The sequence below is a fragment of the Solanum stenotomum genome, chromosome 7, assembly GCF_019186545.1.
Source record: "Solanum stenotomum isolate F172 chromosome 7, ASM1918654v1, whole genome shotgun sequence".
Taxonomy (NCBI): Eukaryota; Viridiplantae; Streptophyta; class Magnoliopsida; order Solanales; family Solanaceae; genus Solanum; species Solanum stenotomum.
The window spans coordinates 2077357-2097342 of record NC_064288.1 but is presented as its reverse complement, the minus strand read 5'-3'; the positions used below and the strand labels follow the sequence as shown (position 1 = coordinate 2097342).

General features: G+C 31.2%; 2 protein-coding genes across 2 annotated transcripts in view; both read right to left on the bottom strand.

Annotated features, from left to right (window-relative positions):
• LOC125871081 (60S ribosomal protein L18-2) overlaps positions 1-19986 on the bottom strand; it is a 271584-nt gene that overhangs the window by 187307 nt on the left and 64291 nt on the right. The gene's annotated exons all lie outside the window — the stretch shown is intronic.
• LOC125871227 (uncharacterized mitochondrial protein AtMg00810-like) lies at positions 2038-3148 on the bottom strand. Its single transcript, XM_049551826.1, has 4 exons — positions 2889-3148; positions 2636-2714; positions 2528-2590; positions 2038-2118 (listed from the first exon to the last, which is right to left on the bottom strand). Exons 1-4 carry the CDS (start codon positions 3146-3148, stop codon positions 2038-2040), a joined length of 483 nt encoding a protein of 160 aa, XP_049407783.1.

Genomic DNA, 19986 nt, shown 5'->3' with positions numbered 1-19986 from the left:
ATATTTGTGTGCAAAAAGATTAAAATATACCTTGGATTTTACTAGAAGGATCATATATATCCACATGAACATTTTAAAGATTTAAAGTCAAAAAAATAAATTTAATACTAATTTTTTCACTCGCGTTAGATAAAGGGTATATATGAGCTCCTTTTGTAACGATAATGATATATATGAGTCACTTTTATAACGAGTATCAACTTTAAATGACAAAGTTAAGGGTATATCAGATTTTTTTCCCTATATCTTATATTGACACGTGTCGGTCATTTTTAGGTGGGTCTAGTAAGGTTAGAGAAGGGCTAGATGACCACGTGTTGGGCGGAAGAGCAGAGTTTGTTTGGGTTAGCGATGATTGATTAGATTTTTCATGTGATATTATGTTTATATCTATATACTATATGCTAAAACTAGCGGTGTATATATGTTGGTGTGGTTTGGTTTTTCATTAAAAAAATCTAAATCAATTATGTCGATTTATTAAATTTAAAAAGTAGATCAAATCACATAAAGTTGGTTTTTTTGGTTTCGGTTTTAGTCGGTTCTTTTGAATTTTTTCTATTTTTTAATTTTTTCTATTTTTTACAATTATACAGTATTTGAAAAAGAGATCAAATATATTTTCACTTACCTGTGTGATAAGCTAAAGTTAAAAAATGTTAAATGAATAGAAATTTTTGGAAATACGGTAAAATTCACACGAGTACAAAACATTTTTTTTGAAATATCAACGCTTATTATGTTGAATTAATAAGATTAAAGGCTACATGTAAACTGAATACAAAACAAAATATTTACGAAGTAAATTGTTAACTTTGAATTTGAAAAACTATAACAATATGATTGTAACTTCGGATCTTAATACAAAATAAAATATTTACAAATTTTACAAGCCCAAATTTGAAATAAAATATATAAACATTGAAAACTATAAACTAACTAAAAATACATTAACAAAGTAGATTATAAATAATATTTTTATCTATAAATAAAATAAAATTATATATATTATATTTGAAAATTTTTCCAAGCTAAATTTGAAATAAAATATATAAACATATATTTTATGGCGATTTGGTTTGGATTTGGTTTGACTTTTTTTCTTTTAATATCAAACCAAATCAAGAGTGGTCGATTTTTTTTTCAACCACCAAATCACAAATTGATTTTTTTTCGATTTGATTTGGTTCGTCGGTTTGATTTGACTTTACGATTTGACTTGTACACCTCTAGCTAAAACAAACTATATGATGATGGGACCATTCATTAATCAGGGGAGTTTGACTAATGGTTAGAGTTATGAGAATTTAATTATTTCATTTTTATCCCGTATAAATAAGTCATAGATTCTCTGACAAGTTATATCTTATATTTTTTCTAGCTAAATTTATATGATTTTTATAGATATATTTCTTTATTTAGTAATAATTTATCTTAAAATGTCTCTTTTATCATTGATGACACGATTATAGCTATAGAAATATTTCTGAATTATTTTCAAAAAAAAAAATATTTGGCTAATCAGTAAAACTGTTTTTAAATAAAAGTAGAAGTAGTTTTTCTACGGTTGAAAAAAAAGCTAAAAAAGATTGCTTCTTAAAAAATGTAGAACAAAAGCAAAAAAATATTTATTTCAAGATCAAAATATCCCTGCCTTATATATATATTTAGCAATATATCTCAAATATTAATTAATTTTTTGTGATGAGTTTTTCGCAGTGATTTATTTGTATAGGTAAAGAGGCGCGCATTTTACTATGATGTGCATTATGAATATGAATTTCATAATTAAAAAATTAAAATTATAAAAGCATAGTATAAAAAGTAACTACTTGACTTCAAACATAATCATACTTCGTCACATAAAATTCAAATAGAATAAGGAGTTTCTTTTTAATTATAAAAAATTTGAGCCAAAAAAATAGATCGAAGGATAAATCATTTTTAAAAAAATAAATGAAAAAACAAAGCTCATCAATTATGGAGAAATTCATATTAAATCTGTTAAGATCCTTGATCTTCACCATGTGAGAACCTTCAAGCTACAAAGAGTAAAGCAGAACGAAATATAACTGACTGTGTATTATTCAACATAGCTTTAGAATGACTCTGTACAGGCTGTATTTATAATGTTCAGTAACTAACTTCTAACAACCTAACTAACTTCTTATAACAACATCTTTTCTATATGCTAAAATATCAACTATTTAACACCCTTCCTCAAACTGATGCTTGAAATATATCTTTCAAGTTCAGTTTGGACATTAAGTATTCATGTTGTTGTCTTCCAAGACTCTTTGTTAGAAGATCTGCTTGTTGCTCTTTAGTTGACACATAATAGATTTTGATAATGCCCTGTACAATCTTGTCTCTCACAAAATGACAATCAAATGTCTATGTGTTTTGTTCTTTCATGGAAAATGGGATTAGCTGCAATCTAAATAGCAACTTTGCTGTCATAGTGTAGACCTATTGGGACTTCAACCCTGATTCCTAACTCTTTGTATAAGCCAACTAGCTAGGTTACCTCAGCCACCACAGAAGCCATACTCCTGAATTCTGCTTTAGCAGAACTTCTGGCTATTGTCTCCTGTTTCTTTGATTTTCATGATACCAGAGCATTGTCAAACTTCACCAAGTATCCTGTGACTGACCTTCTAGTCTGTAAGTAACCACCCCAGTCAGAGTCACAGTATGCCTCAAGTTTTCCTGAGCTATCAGAAGGCATTAGTAGACCAAGACCTGGTGCATTCTTTATATATTTCACTACTCTTAAGGCAGCCTCCATGTGAGATTGTTTGGGATTATGCATGAATTAACTTAGCACTTGCGTTACATAAGCAATGTCAATCTTAGTCATAGTTAGATATAACAGTCTTCCCACCAACCTTTGATATTGAGTAGGATCAGCAAGTGATGTGTCTTCAGCCTTAGGAATTCCCCCTTTCTCATTAATGATGAATGCATCATAATCAGTGGATATCAATTTCAGATTTGTTTCCAGTGGTGTGCTGAAAGGTTTAGTACCACTTAGTCCTAGCTCACTTATCAGTTCCAGTGCATATTTTCTCTGACTCATAATTATGCCCTTCTTTGATCTAGCAAATTCAATCCCCAAAAAGAACTTCACCTCCCCAAGGTCCTTCATTTTGAACTTTGTTTTAAATTATTCCTTGTTTGCAGGATCAAGTCCGAGTTACTTCTTGTCCGCAACAAATCATCCACATACACTAGAACAATAACCAATTCTCCTGAACAGTCTTGGTGAATAAAGTGTAATCAAAATGGCTTTGTGAGAACCCCAGTTGGACTAGTGCATCTGTGAGTTTCTTATTCCATTGCCTAGGTGCCTGTTTAAGTCTATAAAAGGGACTTATGCAGTTTGCAAACAACATGTTTCCCCCCTTGGATAGCAAACCCAACAGGAACCTCCAAATACACTTTCTCCAATAAGTCACCATGGAGAAAAGCATTATAAACTTCCATTTGAAAAATGAGCCAATGTTTGGTTGCAACAACAGACAGAACAGACCTGACAGTAACCATTTTAGCAACTGGGGAAAAGGTTTCAGTATAGTCCAACCCCTCCTGTTGGCTGTAGCCTTTAGCTACAAGTCGAGCCTTGTACCTTTCCACAGCACCAGAGGATGTATATTTCACTTTGAACATCCATTTAAAGCCAATAAGCTTCTTTCCAACTTATAGTTCAACCAAGTATGATTATCTTGCAATGCTTGAATCTCAGATTGCATAGCAGCCACCCAATTAGGATCCTTAACAACCTCAGCATATAAAGTAGGTTCTCTTATGGAAAAATAGGAAGCTAAAACACCACCAAACATAGGAGACAAATGATCATAACCGACTACTTGAGACACTGGATAGCAATAATTAGCATTCTCTTGCCCTTTCGAAACATAGTCACTCATCCAAATAGGAGGTTTGGTAGGTCTAGAGGATTTTCTAGTAATAAGGGTTGTAGTAGGAGGATCTTCAGTAGAAATTGATACAACAGGAGCAACAGCCTCAGGAGTAGCTTGAGGTAAAGACACAGTAAACTCTGCTGCTGATATACCATCCACGTTGTTATCACTCATTGAGAATAAATGAGAGGAAGACTGTATGGCCTTGAAAGGGAAAAAATCTTCTTTAAACATAACATCTCTGCTAACTACAAACACTTTGGACCCCATGTCATACGTAAAGTAGCCTTTTTTAGTCTGAGAATATCCAAGAAAGACAGTCGGAGTGGCTCTTGGAGAGAATTTATCTAATTTTCTGACCTGAGTCACATAGCCTAGACAGCCAAACACCTTCAAGTGAGTCAGGGAATGAGAGTGCCTATAAAGCTTCTCAAAAGGAGATAGACCTTGGAGAGTTGAAGATGGCAATCTGTTAATAATGTATATAGTTGTGGTCACACATTCACCCCAAAACTTCAGAGGTACACCAACTTGGAACCTGAAAGATCTTGCAACCTCTAGGATATGTCTGTGCTTTCTTTCAGCTACTCTATTCTGCTGAAGAGTATAGATACACGAACTTTGATGGACAATACCCAAGGACTTCAATAAATCAACCATGGATGTGTTAAAAAAATTACAGCCATTGTCAGTTCTAAGAAATTTCACTCCTGAGGAATAAAGAGTCTTAACCATGAAAAGGAATTCTTGAATAGCAACAACCACCTCAGCTTTAGAGGGTAGTAAAAACAACCAGGTACATTTAGAATAATCATCCACAAGAGTGAGAAAATATCTTTTTCAATTATAAGTTAGAATTCTATGTGGACTCATATATCTCCATGAACTAATTGAAAACAACAATCAGAAGTAGTAGTACTTAATGGAATAGAAAGTCTAGTTTGTTTTGCTAATGGACATATAGTGCAACTACTGACACATTTTTCCCAGTATCAAGAAGTAGGACCAAACATTCTTTATAAAGTGGAAAAGGAGGTATGACCTAACCTCATGTGCCAAAGAGTCATACTAGTACTATCAGTATCTAATGAATGTGCTTCAAATTTGGTAGAAGAAGAACCAGTGCTAGAAATTGCAACAGTAGTACATGGTTTCTTGTGACCTGTTGTGAACACATACAAGCCATTATCTTGTCTACCAATCCCCTTCACCTTGTCACTTGAGAGATCCTGAAAAATGCAAAAATCAGGATAGAATAGCACTGCACACTTCACCTTCTTAGTCAGTTGAGACACAGAGAACAAGTTATATTGTAACTCAGGTATGAGCATAACATTTGTGATTTCTTGATCAGGAAAAATGCAACATGATCCTAGATGAGTCACAGTAACCATACTTCCAGTAGGTAAGTGAACCTTTCCCAAACTAGTTTTGTTCACAACCTTAGTATGTGATAGAAGAGTAGCTGACTTAACCATATGACTAGAGGCTCCTGAATCTACTATTCACTTAACTTCATCTTCAGTGACAGTTGCATAAGGAATCAGACCTGCTGTCATAGTTGAGTGAACTGCAGGTGTTTCTGAATCAAACATGGTTAAAATCTGATTGTATTGATGTTCAATGAACTGAGGGATAGCACCAAAGGCATCAGTGGCTTGATATTGTCCTCTTGGTATGTGAGAGGGACCTGCAAAATTTACAGATGGAGAGCAAAACCTATTCCCACTACTATTGCCATGAGAGTGACTACCTGGTTCAGAAGAAGTGTTGGAGTTGCTTATGTCATAAGACCCTGTATTACCAACATAATGTGGATGCTTCCCAGCATAGTTGACCTTACTAGATTTACTATCATTGGCATGAGATCATGTGCTATGCGGGCCAACTTTCTTCTTGAATTTATAATCTGGGGGATAACTAATCAACTTATAACAGATTGCTTTGATATTGTAACGACTCGAAAAATGATAGAGTGAAACTAGAGCCTCACATGTGAGTTTGGAGTCGAGAACTTAATGAAATGATTATATTTGAATTTGACCCAAAAGTTCTTAAAAATGTGCTTCGGAAGTTACCGGAAACTTGTTTAGCTGTATATTAAAAGATCCGTTTCGTTTTTCGAAAATCCGACTTCATATTCTTGTTTAGGGGGTCAAATTGAGTGGGAAATGGGTCTAACCCAAATTTTAGAGCAACCGTATCAAAATCCGAAATTTCCAAGTGAAGCCTTTTTCGAGGGTCTACTTTGGAGGGTCATATCTCCTAGCACACAAATTATTTGGGTGGCCAATAATATATCCATGGAAAGCCCTTTGAGTTAGCTACCTAACTCACTTCGTTTCACCTCATTCGGAGTTCGGACGAAGAAGTTATGCCCATTTTCGTAAAATCTGTCCGGCAGAAAAAGGCAAATTCCAGTAGCTGATTTTACTGTTCATTTACTGTTCACCCGCCTGAAATTTTTTCTAAGTGTTGGACCATTTTTTTCAAAGGACTTATATTATTTCCTATATACCATTAGTTCATTCCCATCCCTAAAAACATTTCCCTCTCTACAATCCTCCATTTAAGAAGAAGAAGAAGTGGGAGCTAGGGCTTTGGATTCAAGGCTTTCTTCATCAAATTTCGTGGGAGATCATAGCAAAGGTATGGTGGTCTTGATCCTTGTCTAATTTTCCATTCAAGGAGCCAAATCCAAAGTTATTTCAAAGTATGAAAAATCTAGGTTTTCACTCAATCTCATGGGTTCTTCCACCAAATGGTTTTAAAAGGTTTCTAATGGCACTTTATGGTTATATTGTTGTTGTATTGACGATTTAAGATGAAAATACTCCATGAACCCATGATTTCTCTCTATTCCTAGTTTATGCCTTTATGAAGTGGGTTGCTAGATAATGAATGTATATGAATCAAACTTGTTTAAAGGTCTTTAGATTGTTGAAGTATGTCATTACCCATGCTTATTTTATGGTGTATTGTTGGTGTATTGGTATGTGAGGCTTATGGCCTTAAAGGCATAGTATGAGAAATTGGAGTGTTATCATGACATTATACGAATGAGAATTCAATGAAGATAATGTGATCATGTTATGAATGTAAAGGTGTTGTTGTAGGTTGTTCACTGGTTTGGTTGCATAATTACTACCCTATTTTCCATGCTCTTTGATTCCATTACATGCCTTCAAGGTGTTTGACAAAATGTCCAACTATGGAGAATTGATGAATCGATGCTTTAAAGTTTGAGTTATGAGATGTATGGAAATCCAGAGATGTGTTGATGACACTCATGAATGTTGATGATATAATATGAAGGATTCTTCAATATAAAGTATACCTTGAATTGGTAGGGCTTATGCATCATTTTCTTGTATAAATGATTATATTGTTGATTGTTGAATCCTTGGATCGGTAGGCTTATGGCACCCTTCCACACATGCTTATAATGAACCTTGGATCGGTAGGCTAATGGCACCCTTCCATTAATGATAAGTAATGAACCTTGGATTCGGTAGGCCTATGGCACCTTTCCATAAAGGTTAATGATGAGACTTGAATCGGTAGGCCCATGGCACCCTTTCAAGAGGAGTTAATGAGCTTTCCTAAATGTACCTTGAATCGGTAGGCTTATGGCACCCTTTCATGTGTTAAATAATGTACCTTGAATCGGTAGGCTTATGGCACCCTTTCATGTGTGATGATGTCAAAGTAATGAACTATTCTATGGGAATGTAGGCTAAGCACCGAGCGGATTTGGTTAGATGGAAACTCCCCCGACAGTTAGGCATGAGTTTCAATGATCGTCTACCTTATCCCATAAACTATGTGCCCGCATAGGAAGCTAGTGGATCCATTAAGCTATATATACCGGTCTTCCTTAGGCAAGTAGACCACCTCTTTTCGGTGTGGGGACTCATGACACCGGATTCCATGACAAGCTCTCATGGTCTATGTCGGTTAAACGCTTACTTCCCATCATGTGAGATTTCATTATGGTTTCTTGACAGGTTCTACAAAGTGTAGGTAGTAGTATGGGATGCTACCTATACATTGCACGAGTAGGCTTGGAGAGGGTCATAGTGAGTTTCTCTAAATCCTAATGACTGTGACATGAATGTACCCTAAATGAGGTTATTAAAGAATGTTGGCTCTTAAATGCTTAATATGTTATGCATGTTATACTTGGGTTATATTACGAGTTATTTTCCCTTGTCATGTCTTAATTAATGATATACCTCTTATGTATGAATATTGTGCAAAGGTGAAAGAAAGGAATGATAAGTTACTTTAAGTGACCTAAATGTGGTGCCTTAGTATGGATGGTGGTATGGGACGTCATCCATACATTGCACGAGGTATAGCATAAGGGTTTCTTGAGGTGAAGGTCCAAGGTAAAGGTTTTCATGTTGATATTGTTTAAAGGTGATATTATGACTTACTTGATGTTATGCTTGTCTTGTATGTCTTTTATGCTATTGTTCATGATATTTCAAAAAGGTGGCATAATGCATGGTTTCTAACTAAAATGTCCCTTTTTAAGCATGTTTTGCATGGTCATCATACTTAGTACATTTTGTGTACTAACCCATATTCTTCATATTTTTACTATAAGTGTAGGTTCCGGCAAGTGATCCCTCCTAGCTAGTTTGAAGTGTTGGATTGCTTTCCTCCAAGACTTGGTATGTCCTCATGGATTCGAGGACAAAACTTTTAAGTTCTTTTGTTCATGTAATAGACTTCTTTTGATTGTAAAGGGCCGTGTCCCTACTTATGTTTTGCGACTGTGTCTAAGATGGCCATGTGAGACTTAGACTTCCGTTGTGTGTTTTTAAAGTTGTTTTAAGAAGTTTAAATGTGTGGATGTAAATAAGTTTTTTTTTTTTATTATTCCGCACTATTTTCATTATTGAATGCAATGAATGACTATGTGGCTTGTATAAGACCCCTTCGGGGTCGAGTACTCCTTGTTACAACTTGGGGGTGCTCCCGGGTCGTGACAGGTATGTCTTGTGAGATGACAATAATCACAATAGAGATCACTTTTCTTAGTTCTGTAGGAAGTGTTTTGATGACTATTGCGTATGTGAGAGTTGCCTTTATCACTGAACATAGTTGTACCCTCAACAACATCAGAAGACGAAGCCATAGATCTTCAACTTTCCTCAGAGATTATCCTAGCATACGCTTTGTTAATAGAAGGAGTGGGAAGCATCATCATAATCTGATTGCTAGACTGTGAGAAAGCCTCCTTAAGACCCATGAGAAATTGAAGAAGTCGTTGATATTCAAAGTGTTCCAAATATTTCTTCGACTCAATACAACTACAACCAGAACATGGCATTAAAGCATCAAATTCAGCCCAGAGTTCCTTTAGCTTAGAAAAATAGATCGAAACAGATGAAATCCCTTAAGTAAAGGTAGCAATCTGTTTGTGAAGAAAAAATACTCAAGATCCATTCACTTTATCAAATCTCTCTTGGAGATCTGCCTATACCTTGCAAGCACTTGTCGCGTACACGATTCCACTAAGTAATTCAGTACAAACAGAATTCACAATCCATGAAAGTACGATGGCATTACATTTCTCCCACAAATCATGAAGGGAGACATCAAATTTCTCTTTAGGATACCTGCCATCAACGAATCCTAATTTGCTCTTCCCTAACAGATTAATTTGCATTGAACTACTCCACAATGCATAATTTTCTGGGCCTATTAGCTTAATTGAGATCAAGGAGCTACCTGGAGTATCGTTGGGTTGCAAAAACAGTGGATGATGCTGATCAATCGTTATCACTGTGAGGATGACTCCAGATCCAATGTCCAGATTCACTATTGAATTTGTGATCACCATTGTTGCTTATATTGATCTGCTTGAAAGAAAGTTTTCTAGCTGAGTAAAGATGGCACTTGAGTTGAAGCAGCAACACAACGAGCCAAACACGAGCTAGACGAAATAGATGAAGATCGAAAGGACTGCGAAAGGAGGATCGATTACACTTGCTCTGATACCATGTTAAGATCCTTGATCTTCACCATGTGAGAACCTTCAAGCTACAAAGAGTAAAGCAGAACGAAATATAACTGATTGTGTATTATTCAACATAGCTTTAGAATGACTCTGTACAGGCTGTATTTATAATGTTCAGTAACTAACTTCTAACAACCTAACTAACTTCTTATANACTTTTTTTTTTATTAAATATATTTAAATCTACTACTTATATATATATATTTTAGTAGATAAGTGTGAATGTGAGGGTATTTTTAAATACCCAAAATATCCTCACTTTCACACTTATCTACTACTTATATTATACATTATATATATTATATAGTAATATTTTTTTTAGTAGATAAGTGTGAATGTGAGGGTATTTTTAAATACCCAAAATACCCTCACATTCACACTTATGTTCAACCCTCTCCTTTTTTTTGGTGCCACGTGTCGAAAGAGGAGGGAATTTATTCACTCTTCTTATATAGTAATAATATATATATATATATTCAAGATTCGAATTGTAGCAATGATTAATGAAGTTCTTTTCACTATTTACTAAGTTGGTATATTGCATTATCGTCTCAATTAAAAATAAAAAGTAATCATATAAATTTTGAAAAGAGAATTTGAATTTTGAAAAATATGTTTGAGAATTTGTGTTTTTGTCAGTGTTGTCTGAGGAATATTTTATGTTTTCACCATGGAATAATTTTCCTTTTAAACAAAATTTATGTTCATGAGACATTATTTCAATTTTTAAATATCCGTTTTAACTTCAACATTAGATAATTTTCTTTTTCAAACTTCAACCAAATTATGCTCAAAAATCAAATATGAATTAATAGAATTAAATATACATTTTAGAGTCTCCTTTCTATAACAACAACAATAATAATATATCCAATACAATTATATAAATAGAGTTTGGAGAGGATGTGATGTATGCATACCCTATTTTTATTTTTATGGGGTAGAGAGACAGTTTTTAATAGATCTTTGGCTAATTTGGGTTGTTCAAAATCGAACCGAAACCGATAATCCAAACCAAAAAAAAGTTCTTAACTTAGAGTTCAGTTCCCTACTTTTATTTCTGGCTATCTCATAATCTTAGTTATTCTACAATGTAAAAGTATTTATTTTTTAGCATGATTCAACTTGTGAACTCATGTACATGATTCATTCAATTTGTCACCTTGTTTCTAAGTGATTTATTATTAATTTATTTTGTGTCAAATCTTAACATTTAAACCGATAACCGAACCAATAACGATCAATAACCGATAAACCAATAATCGATAAGTCAATAGCTTAATGGTTCTATAACGGTTTTGCATCTCTACAAATCGATAATCAATAAGTTAAACTGATATACTTCAAAACCAATTCGAACCGATCGATACGCAATCCTAAAGTAAACAAAGCAACATGTAGTAGTGAAATTGAAGGATACATATGTGACTATTGACTAATATTACTAAATATGGAGAAGAGGAGACCGACTCCTGCCTCTCCTACATAAAAGTGTGACAACATCTGATTACCTATTATTTTTCTATGCTAATTCTTGATCTCTATACCTTTTTCTTTATGGTCATGTCCTCAAAAGGATGATGAAGTGTCAGGTCTTGTCTAATCATCTCCTTCCAATTCTATTTTTGCCTAATTCTACCTTTTTAAAATGTTTCTATAGTCAACCTTTGACACCTCCTAATGGGTACATATGCACATCTCATTTTCATATGCCTGAATCATCTCAATCTCGCTTCTTTTATCTTGTCAGCGAAAAAGGTCACACTTATCTTATCTTGTATAACTTTATTCTTATTCTTATCTCCGTGATATGGCTATACATCCATATGAGCATCCTCATTTCCGTGACATTCATCTTCTAATATTACGTTCTAACTGACAATCACTTTGCCACATACAACACTGTGACTCTAACTACCATTTTGTAGAACTTATTTTAAGTCTTTGGTGTATCACATAATACCCTGGACGCGAGCCTCAATTTCACCCCCTCCCCTTCCCCCGCTCCCATACAACGTGCGACTTCATCGGTTATTTTCCCATTTTCTTCGATAATAGAACCAAGATATTTAAAACTTCTTTTCTTGAAAATTTATGTAAGAAATCTTCAATTTTGAGTTTTTTTACTCCTATAAGAGGGTGAGCTGATAAATGTCGGTCGTCTTGCTAGACTAACAAATTTCAAATTTGACAACTTTCTAAATATAATGTGCATATGACATCTTAAACGAATTCTGAAAGACAAATTTATGTAAACTTAAATCCAAATTGAATAATACGTATAATGAATTTAAAACATAACGATGACCTAAGTAATTAAGTACTACCAGAAATTTCAAAAATCCAATCTAAATATCAAATTGGTAATGGTGGGTAATAAGTATTGGTTTACAGCATATACTTTTGTCAAAAATCAGTACCGCACAAACGGATAATAAAGAAAGACAAATAAATAGGGAATTAGATATTATTTTTTTTGGCTCATTCTTTGTCGTTAGTGAAGGCGGCTAACCATGTGCCACACACATACTTTAATTTTTATTATTCAAAAATAGAAAAAAAAAAAAAAAAACCAACCCCTTTTTTCTCTAATTTTGTTTGTCTTCTATACATTTTATACTATTTTTTTGCACATATTCCAACTTTTTTATACATTTTTTTAAAGAAAAAAAAAGGTTAGTACTTGAAATAATTGGTCCTACATATAAATTTGGCCTTTTGTGCGTTAGGTCAACAACTATGAAGAGCGTTTGGCTTTTATTGTGCAAAAAATATATTGGGTCAAGTGGAAAAACAAGAAAAAGTCCTACTATTTTTGTTCTTTTATGACCCTACATTATTAAATTCATATAGTTTGAAATAAATGATGGATTATTTAAGAGTACACAGAAGAAACTCTTTAGTAATTGTATTTAGACTATACTTTTTTAATTTTTTTTTTTTTTATCTTTATTAGAATTGGACAAAGTTCAAACAGAAAGAAGTCTCATTTGTGTATGTTCATATTTGAGAATTGACTTATTCTATTACAATCGCGATATATCTAGTATAATAATATTGTAAGTAAAATTTCAAAAAATGTATATGTACATTTATCTCTATTTTTTCAATGAAAATAAGGCGATCGTTTTCAATAGATCATTAATTCATGATTCGTCCAATTAATCATTAAAATAAAGTTTTTCTCCACCGATATTGTATGTTTAGGAAATATAAATATATTATAATAATGTTTACATAATTAAGTATTTTCTGAAAAATATTTTGTTTTAAAAACAATAATTCTTAAGATCAAAATTAAAAAAACACTACCACTATACTAAAGGCCTTTTAAAAAAAATATTGGTTTAGTTTAACCAATGCTATATAGCGGGATAGTTATCATTTTTATCACATTGCCCTGTTACGTAATACATATCATAAATAACATAGTTGTAAAATGTAACTTATACACATCGAGTGGTATAACTTTTTTACTTATCAACTTATTTTAAATTCTTAACATATTACAACAATTAACTTACATTATCGTCTTTATAATCTCGCTTATCATAAGCATTATTTATAATCATCTTTTGAATGACTCGATAATACAAAAAATCCTATTCACTATCCATATACAAAAATTAAAAGGAGTAATATATATAACTTAAATTATACTATATAGTTATTAATTCTTTTTGAAGATGTTTATTTTCCAAAGAGAGAAGTATTGAATTATTAGTTTCATTTCTGAATTATTTACGGTCTTAAACATTCATTTATTTGACTAATTGAACTTAAGTGAAACACAACCCTAATTCTCATCAAGTTTAGAGTGTTTTTAACACTTATTTCCATTTTTTATTCAAAGTCTCATACTAAACACAAGTTTCAGATTACTTGTTATGTCATGTGGTAGATCGAAGATATATCTATATTTAATTAAATAAGTAAAAAATATTTTTATGATTATTAATAGTTCAATACGAAATTAATAATTTACACAAAATTTAGAAACAGTACAAGTGTCCCACTATCCCTTTTTGTTATTTTGTCGTTTTGGAAGTTGTTTCTTTCATTTTCCTAACTTTTGGCTTTTTCTTAGCACCTTCTTATTCACTCTTACGTCTTCTTCACTCATATTTGATTATTTTGGTAATATCCAATGGATTTTTCATTCTAGCAATTTGGGCTAAAAATTAAAGGACTAACAGGTCATATTTTTAACTTTATAGTAGATTGAACTTTCTTCCTATTAATTTATATGACAATTTTTTTTAAATAATGACAAAATATATATTATGTTTAATATCATAATAAAATTTAAACTTCACATATAAATAAGATGAGCTATAACGACATATTATTTATAGCTTACTTTAAATTAAAATTAAAAAAAATCTTGTTCTTATTCTTACATTAAAAAAAACCTTCACATCAATTAAGACGAAAATAATAATTTAATGATGCACGCTAAAGGCAAACTCTTATTTGGACATATATAATTCCGTGATTTAGAAGCTTGATTTGAATTTTTTAGCTAACTTTGGTAGAGACACTTTTGTTGACATGTCGCCTTTTTAACTTTGTTTTTTATCAGAGGTTCGAAAGTTCATATTAAAGTTTTGACTAAATTTAAATTGGGCATTATAAGGTGATAAGGACTATTCAAGGATGATGCTTCTAATATAATTTTTTCATACGCAAAACTCAAATCAAGACCTCAAATTAAAGATAAGCCGTCCAGAAAATATACTACAAACACAAACTTTTTTTTTTTCCTTTTGTATTCTCTTTAGATATCCTTTTTTAATTATTTTTCTTTACCTCTTTTGGTAAAGCAAAGAAGCATCTTTTAAGAAGGTACTTTCTTAATTCTATATTATTCATCCACATTATTAAAAGTATTTTTCTTTAATTATTTTGTCAATTTATAAAATTAAAATTAAATTAATGATTTTATTTGTTTTTATAAGTGATTCTTTTTAAATGAATAAATATTGTAATTTTTTAACAATTCATCCCATTATTAATTCTGATATTGATGGATCAGACACATAAATAGAATATTGAAAAAAAGAAAAAATTAGTAAAATAATAACTCCCATTTTGTCATGCCTTAATAGACGTGTATTAGAGAAAGCAAACAAGCAATAAAGGACAGAGAGAGTACATGTGTCTGGTATGAAAAAATTGAAATTGTTTTTAGGAACGAAAAATAAGTGTATTTTTACTATTATTTAGTGTTTGATAAGTAATTCAAAAAATATTATTTTAAAAATATTTATATATAGGTGGGATGGGGTGGGGAGTGGGGTTCGATGGTGAAATGGTGAAGGAGTTGCGGTTGTGGATGTTGGATAGATAAAGAGATAACAATAAACTTGAAATATCGCTTGTGAAACTGATTTTTCCCTACTTTCATTTTTTTAAAAAAAATTCTTAATTTTAAGAAACTAATATTTTTAGAGAATTTTTTTTTTTCAAAATATAACTAAAAATAAGAATATTGAAAAAATTGACTAAATATGAAATTTCAGAAAAACTAAATATTTTTTTTAATTTGTCATCTCTCAAATAAATTAATTATAAGTATTTGTATTATTTTATTAAAAATAAATGAGAAATTAAAAAAATTAAATTTGTAAATATTAAAAAGGAATTGCTTTTTGGCAATTGGCATAAACTTTTCTAGCGGCAGCCTACGTATTCCATGAATTTGTAAAAGTTAACAAAATAGCAGCCTTACTTCATGCTAATGGGAACTTAGAATAGTTAGTTTCCGTTCTAAAATAATTGTCATATTTTTTATTCGAGATTTAATAATTTAATAATTTTTAAAGCTAGATTTTAAAATTACATTAAAATAAATGCTATAACTAAATGTTACAATTTTTCTCATATCAATATGCTAAACATACGAATCTGATTCTTGAAAAACAAAACGTAATACATATTTGGAGATGAAGAGAGTAACAAGGGACAAGCTAGGTTGGTAAAGGGGATTCAATTTTATTTTATATTAGCTGAAAATTTATAATATGATAGGAATTTTTAATTATTTATCATACATAAACTGTCAAATCCTTTAATGTGACAGAAAAAATCTAGTACAATGACAAAGAAGGTTCAAATTTTGTTCTCAAATCACAAATTTAAATCTCTTTTTATTAAAATAAATAAATAAATAAATTATATAATGAAAGATACTGATAACAAATAAGTTCAAAGAACTTCCAAATAAATGTTATCCAACACTAGATTCGTTGTACCTTGTCTTACATCAAGAAACAAATAGTCAAAAAGCCAAATTACCCAATTATTGTTTCAATTAAACTCATAATGTTAGTATTAATTAATTAATAAGTGGATTATATATGTTATTGACTTTTGATTGAATGAATCTAACCTCCCACAAGATAATTAACTAATTGGTTTCATAATTGTGTTTTAAGACAAAATTCTCTGTACAACGAATGTGAACAATGAGAATCTTTTTCATCTCTCTATTGCCTTTTGTTTAAAGTAACATACAAAGTATAAACCAAATTATTCCATGCTTAATTAGTCATGGATTAAATATGATTGGTGGGGACGACAAACGAGGCGATTGCAAGGTAAACCCGCAAAGATTTCAACCCGTCATCATATTATATAGGAGAATATGTTGTTTCAACCCGCCTACTTAGCTCGCACCGCATCACGTAATTTCTTTTTAAAAATATTTTCTCTAAGAAATATTAAACATACATTGTATTTATGCGTTACTAACATACATTCATACTATTAAAGGATGTGGTTCCGTGAATGAAGTTGTTTCTTTCTTAAATAGAAATCTCAAATTTGAGTCCTTAATATAGAAAAATATCTTTAATTAAGGAGTGTTTTCATCCGAATGAGGCCATATACAACACGAATAATAATGAGGTACGGATTTAGATGAACGCAATAATTTTTACTAGGCTTTGTATTTGAATTAAAATTGTAAACTCTAATATACGGTGTGTTGGTATGCCGAAAAAATTAAGTTCCTTAAAAATGAGAAAATGACCTTGTTAATGAAAATAGGGGAAAACAAGCTCCATAAGTAATATTTCAAATTTTTATTTATTTGCTTGACCACCCTATCCCTGTCATTGCTATATTACATATAAATATTTTTGAGATATAACTATTGTTTTATTTACTTATCAAACACTAGAAAATAAGTAAGAAAACTACTTATTTTCCAAAAAAGAATATTCAATATCAAATATTTTTCCTTTGTATTAAACACACCCATAATTTATAAGTTTTATCCTCCCTCCGTCCGAATTTATTTGTCACTTTTCGAATTTCAACACTCAAACAAATTATCTTTGACCATAGTTTTTTCTATATATTTTATAAATAATAAAAAATTAAGAGAACTTTATATAGTTACCCAAAAAAGAACTTGAGTGCATTTAACATTTTTTTTTAAAATTCCACAATCCACATAAGCAAGTAAGACTAAAAATATCAAGTTTTTATTTTATTTTATAATTAAATATTTAGTTTACCAATTTCATGTTTTTTGAAATTTGGCAAGTTGAGTGGGCAAGCACAACAGTACAGCTCCTGCATTCAGAATGTGAGTGGCGGACTAGCAGTGCACCTTTTTTACGTCACCTTGCAGATACACTTGCTCAAAATTCAAAATCTATCTAATAGTCCTACATCTGACGAAGCAATTCTTTTCTATTTCATGTCCAACGATATCTATATCTATATATAAAATCTCCCAATATATTTTTTTTTGGTTTGTTATTTATATTTGGTTGTCATCAAAGTGTTATGATCTGGGACATCCTAGCCAAGCAGCCCATAGTGATGAGGCCTTTGAACTTGGGCTGGAAGTGCGTTTGTATTAGGTAAATATTTGGACAAATTACAGAAATTACATAATTTTAAGGTAAAATTACAATTTAACCCTTGAAAGTTTATAATTACAGAAATCTCTCAAACGGATACAATAATATAAGCGTTGATATATTAATCTGATGTACGAGATACATTAATTATTAAGTAAGATACATTACATTTTATACATGATACACTAATCTGATATACATTTTATATATGATACACTAATCTAATGCGCGAGATACACTAATCTAATGCGCGAGATACATTAATATGATGCGCGAGATACACTAATCTGATGCGCGAAAATGAGGGATTTTGGAGATTTGTAAAACTTATAGGGGATAATGGTGATAAGTAAACTAAAATGTGGGATTTCTGTAATTTTCAAATTGCAGAAATCACATACTTTTAAGGAAAAATTACAATCTATCCCTTAAAAGTTTATAATTACAGAAATCTCTCAAACGGATACAATAATATAAGCGCTGATACATTAATCTGATGTGCGAGATACATTAATCGTTAAGTAAGATACATTACATTTTATACATGATACACTAATTTGATGCGCGAGATACACTAATCTGATGTGCGAGATACATTAATCTGATGCACGAGATACACTAATCTGATACGCGAAAATGATAGATTTTGGAGATTTGTAAAACTTATAGCGGATAATGGTGATAAGTAAACTAAAAGGTGGTATTTTTGTATCCTAATTACTAGAAATTCTGATAGTTTTTTATATTACTTTCTATACCATTTTCGGCATGGATTACATGTGTATCCGTCAGATATATGTATCTATCAAGTTTAGAAGGCCGAGATATATGATTTAATACTTTTGAAATAAATGTTGTAACTTATTTCCTTAATTAAAGGAGTAACTTGTAGGAAATTAACAAACGAATTTGAATGATCCTTCCATATTAACTATTACCAGTTTTCCTAAAGAAATCCAAATTATAATTTCTTTTGAGTATATTGCTCTAACAACTTTTGAATATTTATTCTTTTGAGTAAAATTACCCGTCAATATATGTATCCCACAACTTTTGAGTATAATTACTTGGGGTCCTCTAATTACCTTGACAAATTCTACAAAAAAAAATAATTAAAAATCTAATTTCTTTCATTTATTTTCCAGCAACAACAAAGTGAACAACTTTTTATCAGAAACCCGAATTTGTTTTTTTGAATTTTGTGATTTTTTTTTCAATTTTTCATGTTTAGAGAGTAATGTGTATCTCACACTATGTATATTGCTCATGCATCTAATTTTATTAAATGTATTTCATTAGTGTATCTGCTATATACGTATATTAATTTCTTCCATTTATTTTCTAGCAACAACAAAGTGAACAACTATTTTTAGAAATTCAAATTTATTTTTTTGAATTTTGTTATTTTTTTTTCAAGTTTAGAGAACAATGTGTATCTTGCACCATGTATCTGATTCATGCACCTAATTTCATTAGGTGTACTTGTTATATACATATATCTGATACATAACATGTATTTGAAACTTGTTATCTATCTGAAGCATATATTTAATTATTCAATATTATTCTTTTAGATATATAGAATAAAGATATATACATAGAAGAAAGGGGGATACATAGATGAAGGGAAAATACATAGAACATTTAGATATGTCTAGCAAACAATGTATCTCTACAAATTCATCGTAAATTCACTAAGTTCAAAATTAAAATCCAGCGTTGATACACCTGTCTTTCTGAAGCCACATAAATATTTAGCAAATTAAAGAAGAATTTTAGGAGAGAACAATTGATAAACATACAACTATATTAGATCTGCATAAACAGAGGGGATTGAAAAGTGGTCAAGAAAATTTAGGCAAGAGAGAATATCCTTCATTTTTTGGAGCTTTTTTTGCGATGTTCTCTCACCTTTATCACTCTTGTCTCAACATACCCTACCGCGTCTTGCCTTTCTCTTCTGTTGAATCCTTCATGTAACTTTTTTTTTAAAAGAAAATCTTCACAGTAGAAAAATGCAATAAAAAAACCATTAATTCAGTTTTTGATGGTTTAGTGAAGAAGATCTACGAGAGAGAAGGAAAAAAGAGAATAGAGAGATGAACTTGGTATAGGAGATTGAGGATGAAGGAAGAGAGTGGGTAGAGGTGATGGAGAA